This window comes from Lactuca sativa, chromosome 7, assembly GCF_002870075.4.
Source record: "Lactuca sativa cultivar Salinas chromosome 7, Lsat_Salinas_v11, whole genome shotgun sequence".
NCBI lineage: Eukaryota > Viridiplantae > Streptophyta > Magnoliopsida > Asterales > Asteraceae > Lactuca > Lactuca sativa.
Window position 1 is genome coordinate 154845268 of NC_056629.2, and position 6000 is coordinate 154851267.

Consider the following 6000-nt stretch of genomic DNA (forward strand, 5'->3'; position numbering starts at 1 on the left):
GAGAAGAAGAGGTTTACGAGAGGTAAATGCTTTTGGCGGCAATTGATTTGTTGATCATCCTCCAAATGAGATATTGTTGAGTTGTATAGACCAATTGATTATGAAGGGTATCAAAGGTGTCTCACATCAAATTAGGTGAATGTGAAGAATATAAATACCACGCCATGAGTGATACTATGTTAGTATCACATATTATCTGGACACAGTTTCTTTTGTATCTCCCTAACTCTATATATAAAAACAAAAATGTACTTGTAAACTTTACCTGGTATCACTAATATATCTTTCTACTTCATCCGTGGACATACTATGATTAGAGTGATCGTGTAAACCACGTAATGTTATTGTTTTCTTTATATTCACATCTTTTAGTTGATTGAATCCCTAACAAGCTCAACCCTTTGGCCTATATTTGTACTTATCCTGTAGTTATCGGTAATATGAGATACGAGTTACTCTAACTACATATACTTGGTCTAGCTACAAAAATCTATACACAGTTTTATGACATTCTTAGTAAATTTATGCTGTCATATCACACAAAAAACTAATTTCACAAAAAAAAAAGGGAAATAAACTTATTAATGTAATTAACTTTTCGGTTTTGTTCACATCTGGGTAACTATTTTTTTACACATCTAGGTAACAAACTTTTTGGAAGTCTTCACATATGACCATTATGACTAGCTGTAGCAGTTTACATCCGATCATAATCGGTCATAATGGTCATATGTGAACACTTCTAAAAGGTTCGTTACCTAGATGTGTACAAAAAAAAGATAGTTATCCAGATGTGAACAAACCGAAAAGGTAAGGGTAAATTACATGAATGGTCATTGTGGTCTCCATAATTTGTGTGTTCGGAACCCTAACTTATTTTTTTTTCTCGAATGATCCATACTGTTTATTTTTGGTGTGTATTTGGTCCATGTTTTACCTCAAAAGACTATTGTGGTATTATTTATTTATTTTTTAATTAATTCTTTTATCTATGTATTTATTTTTTATATATTTAAAAAAACTTAATAGACCCCACATATATTTGTATCTCCTCACCCTAAATCTAACACCACGTTTGATAAATTTAAGTTGGATCTCACCGGTCACCATCCCATCTCTCATCCTCCCAACTTTTATTTCATTTCCATTTTTAGTAACATTTACGTTTTCACCATCCCTTATGTTTTCGGTCCATCTACTCTGCCGAACCATCACCACAAGCCTTTTATTGGGTTGTGGAGGTAGAAAATTCAATGAAGAGACAGTGAGTTATGGGTGAGGAGATACATATATGCGGGGTCTATTAAATTTTTAAATATATAAAAAATAAATACATAAGTAAGAAAATTAATTAAAAATGACACAATAGTCTTTTGAGGTAAGACAGAGACCAAACATATAATAAAAATAAACAGTAGGGATCACCTGAGTTAAAAATAAATTAGGACCAAACACACAAATTACCGAAACCACAATGACCATTCGTGTAATTTACTCTTACATTTTTGGTTTGTTCACATCTGGATAGTTATATTTTTTTGTACACATCTAGGTAACAAACTTTTTGAAGTGTTCACATATGACCATTATGACTGGTTATGACCGAATGTATCCGATCATAACCAGTAATAATGATCATATGTGAACATTTTCAAAAAGTTCATTATCTAAATTTATATAAAAAAAAATATTTATCCAGATGCAAACAAACTGAATAATTAATTACCTTAATAAAAATCTATTTCTCCAAAAAAAGAATTACAAAAACATTGTCATATGATGAAAATATTCGGTAGAATTACAAAAACATTGTCATATGATGAAAATATTCGGTATGTGATAATGTAGTCTCGGACCACTTTTATGTTTTGGTGACTAACCCAATTTTTTTGTTATTTAGACTAACCCAAAATATCTTGTGTTTATTTGCTTACACTACCTTTTGGCGTATCTAAAAAGACCCTTCTTTTACCATCATCACTTTCACACTCAAACCCCCCTCTCCATCTCTTCATCTTACCAGTCGGAAGTGTAGTATCAAAAATGCCGCAAAACGAGGCTGCGGCCATTGACCCACTCGCCGGAGGAAGCTTTTCCCGGCTCCTCTTTTCCAACATAGAAGCCGAAGACGCCGTTAAGATTCTTGGTCTTGATGATCACCACCGCCGCCACCACCTTGATAATACAAACGGCGGCGGTGCCAGTCATTTCGCATTTGGAGACAATCGAAAGCCACCGAAAATGCTGTGCTTCGGATCAGATTATATCAGCAGTAACATCAATGGCGTCTCAGCGGTTTCATCAACTACTCATTCCACCGCAATCATCACCGATGATAACAATAACTCATCGTCGCCACCGTCTACTACCAACAGCACCACCACTTCTTTATCATCTAATTCCAATGTCAGTCACAGAACCTTTTCATTTCTTACATTTCTTGTCTTGTAACGTAAAACTTTTTTACTTTTTACAAGAGGACAAATTAAAAGTTTGTAGTATCTGATTCTATGTTTTCTTTTATCTCACTTGTTTGTCTTTTGTTACAGATGAAAAGAGACATGCGTTGGGATTATTATCAGCCGGTTATACTTCCAAATAGTTTCGCCGCCACCAGTGCCACCCCGTCTCCGGCGAGGAGCAGCAGCCGCAACTGTAAAAAGATGAGGACCGAAAAGACACCTCCGGTCAGCCATGCAAAGGTCTGACCTCACCATTAATTACCATTTTATTAAATGATAAAAAAATTCACAGACATCGATTAACTTTTAATTTTTATATTTTGGTTTTGGTTTTTTGGAAAAATACAGGTGAAGAAGGAGAAGCTTGGAGAAAGAATTGCAGCCCTACAACAGTTAGTGTCACCTTATGGGAAGGTTAATCTTTCTTTATCTATTAATTCTTTAATTTAATATTTGAATTTGATTTCGATAAATGAAATTAGGCTTGATTATATTAACATTTATAGTTTCTATATAATAAATTACTGTCATAAGAATGTGTGTAATTGGGGTTTGTGATAAGCCCAGACCCCACAGTATGGATGTTTGAGTGACTTCGTAAAAATCGTCAACTGTCTACTTTGACCAGAAGTCAAATATTTAATTTCGATATACTCATAATATCTTTTTAGTTGTATATATTTAAGTATTTTCTTTGTTTATTTTACCTCAGTGTGTTTACCTTCAATCCTAATTATGTGTATAATTATGAAAAGTTGGTGCACAATCTTTTGCATTTAATATATAAATTAAGTACTAGCTTTTTATTTACAATTTTTTTAAACATTAATGTATATATGTTATAAGTATAAAAACATATTTTGGTTATAATTAAACACAAGATAAATTTTGTGTATTAGAATCAGTTCACAAAGATAAAATATATACATCACAAGTATCCACAACTCATCAAATATAATGACGATTAATTAATTTCAATATGCGTAATTAAAACTTTCAATTAGTGTTTGAATTACATATATATTGAACAACCTATAAATTTTTATCCATGTTACATTTATAAAATTTAATCGTTTTTTATTTTGTGCATTGCAGACAGACACTGCATCGGTGCTACATGAAGCCATGGGATATATCAAATTCCTTCAAGAACAAGTACAAGTCTTGTGTTCTCCCTACTTGCAACGTCCCACGTCCACACACATCGTAAGCAACCCTAAAATGTATATTTAGGATTTTTTATATATATATCAAAATACCATTTTTCAAACAATTTTAAAATTAAATTCATATAATGCATTGAACTCATAAAATTCAATAAAACATATTTTAAAAAATAAAATAAAGGTTTGTTTTAAATGTTCATTAAAACCAAACATATTAAATGTCATTTTCGCATCCAACTATGGTTGCATTTAATCAATGCATTCAACTATTCTATTAAACCATGCATTATAGTATCAAATTTACTTGACATATAAATAGCATGAAATGATTATATAAATGGTGGATGAACAGGAAGGAGAAGAAGATGAAGATGGAGGTGAGAAGAAGAAAGATCTTGGGAGCAAGGGGCTGTGTCTGGTTCCTGTTGAGTGCACCCTTCATGTGGCAGAAAGCAATGGTGCTGATCTCTGGTCACCTGCCATGGTCAACCGCCATGATTCTTCAGTACTGCACTGAACCACCTGGAATCATGAAAACTTAACCACCTTTTTGATACTAAAATGGCTGCTTCTCTCTCTAACTGGAGAAAATCAGACAGTTTTACAGTAGATCATGTCGTTTTTTGTATCTTTCTTTCTTACAGATTTGACCATGATCTTTTTTGTGTAGTTTCGGATATATATATAAGTCAAACTCAAAGATTTCATAGTCAACCATTTTATTGGCACTGATTTCTTCACATTTTGGTAGTACAATGATGGACAGTTGGTTGGCGACCAGACCCTTTACGTCCACTTGTAATTTCAGACCTAATATTCGATGGAAATTTGTTTTTATCGTATAATATAAAAATGGATATTTGATGTTTGTAAATAATTTAATGTTATATTTATATGTAATGTAGATGTAAATATAAACTTTAGTAGTTTTTAGATAAATTAAGTCAAGTTATGTTTAGTAAATCAGACGTTTATTCTTTATAAAACGAAGTTATTGATTAAAGTCTAATTCTTCAACTAAGAAAATATATTGTTCCAATCAAAAACATTTTTTCTGATAATGATTAAGAAATATAATCATCAATAATAAATAAACTAAATTTGAGTCTGGTTAATTAAGACCTATGTTAGCACAAGTTAGAGTTAGACCATGCTTGATTAGGACCCGACTTAAACTTCGAATGAAGGACCGGGCTATGTGGCCCTTTTCTAGGTGTTTATTATGTCGTAAGAGAAGAGATATTTAACTTTGCATATGATTTAACAAAAGATTTTATATAGAGAAAATCATAAAAATAGCTAAAATGATATATTTGTTAGTTATGGGCTCCATTTCTCAATCGAATAACCTGTTTTTGAATCAAATAATCTTCAAGAAAAACGTTAGTAATAAACATAGTGGTTGAGTTTCGAGTTGGACTCGATTCCTTTAAACAGATTCGTTGTCTGTTACCAGGGTACAACAACCGTAACAATGTGTACTGTTAGATATAGTTATTTGTCTAAAATAGTCGCCGAAAATATTGCAAAGAAAAGGAGGAAGAAGATGAGTATTTTCATGTGTATTGAATGAGGCAGTAAAAGTATGTTTTTATACTGGTTTATGTAATCAGCAAGAAATCAATTTGTCATTAAGGAATTGATTATGCCAATAATACCACTAATTGCAATTCGTCATTAAGGAATTGATTATACCAATAAATGTCATTAATGGCATAATGAATGCACCGGTTACAAAAGTTCAAACCAAGGGCACGAACCCGAGTTTTAGGAGCTGCATTCGTGTTCGCAGGTCGCACTTATTCATAAGTTTGGTGAATTTGGCCTACAAAATCCATGATTCGTACCCCCCCCCCCCCCACCCCTCACCCCTTGCGTGCGAGTAGGAGTTGGAGTAAAAACAAATATACAAGTTTATAAGCCTATCATGCATTCAAGCTTATAAACTCACTTGAGTATGATCTTTCTACCAATGTGGGACTCATTCCACACTCATCTCTCTTGCTAACTTCTATTCTCAAATATTGAACTTAGAGTATCAATATCTCATTCACATATATCCCATTTGGACATACAATATATCGTTTCGAAGTTCTCACGGAGAACACAAACCCATTTAGATTTAATTATATATACAACATATGTATATATTTATATATGTCCGGAGTTAGTAAAAATATACATATTTATACTAAAATTTCCAACAATCCCCCACATGAATGGAGATCGATCCCTGCACATCAAATTTCCAAGCGAAGTTTTCAACGGTTGAATCCTGCATAGGATAGGTACGTGTTACCTTCTGAACCCCCCCCCCCCCCCCCTTTTAAGAACTCCTACTTAATCTCCTAGCAGTCAATAGATCTCGATGT

General features: G+C 32.8%; 1 protein-coding gene across 1 annotated transcript; it reads left to right on the forward strand.

Moving 5' to 3' along the window:
• The first annotated feature begins 1948 nt into the window (after nucleotides 1–1948).
• On the forward strand, nucleotides 1949–4505 carry LOC111904248 (transcription factor bHLH113). Its single transcript, XM_023900028.3, has 5 exons — nucleotides 1949–2406; nucleotides 2550–2702; nucleotides 2811–2876; nucleotides 3558–3668; nucleotides 3981–4505. The coding sequence occupies exons 1-5, from the start codon at nucleotides 2044–2046 to the stop codon at nucleotides 4143–4145; spliced, it is 858 nt and encodes a 285-aa protein (XP_023755796.1). The 5' UTR covers nucleotides 1949–2043; the 3' UTR covers nucleotides 4146–4505.
• Nucleotides 4506–6000: the final 1495 nt, after the last annotated feature.

Bases quoted from the DNA above. Each gene is read 5' to 3' on its own strand.
- LOC111904248 (XM_023900028.3), top strand. From the start codon at position 2,044: ATGCCGCAAAACGAGGCTGCGGCCATTGACCCACTCGCCGGAGGAAGC. The intron at 2,407-2,549 runs GTCAGTCACAGA...CTTTTGTTACAG, and splicing joins CTTTATCATCTAATTCCAAT to ATGAAAAGAGACATGCGTTG. The intron at 2,703-2,810 runs GTCTGACCTCAC...GGAAAAATACAG, and splicing joins CTCCGGTCAGCCATGCAAAG to GTGAAGAAGGAGAAGCTTGG.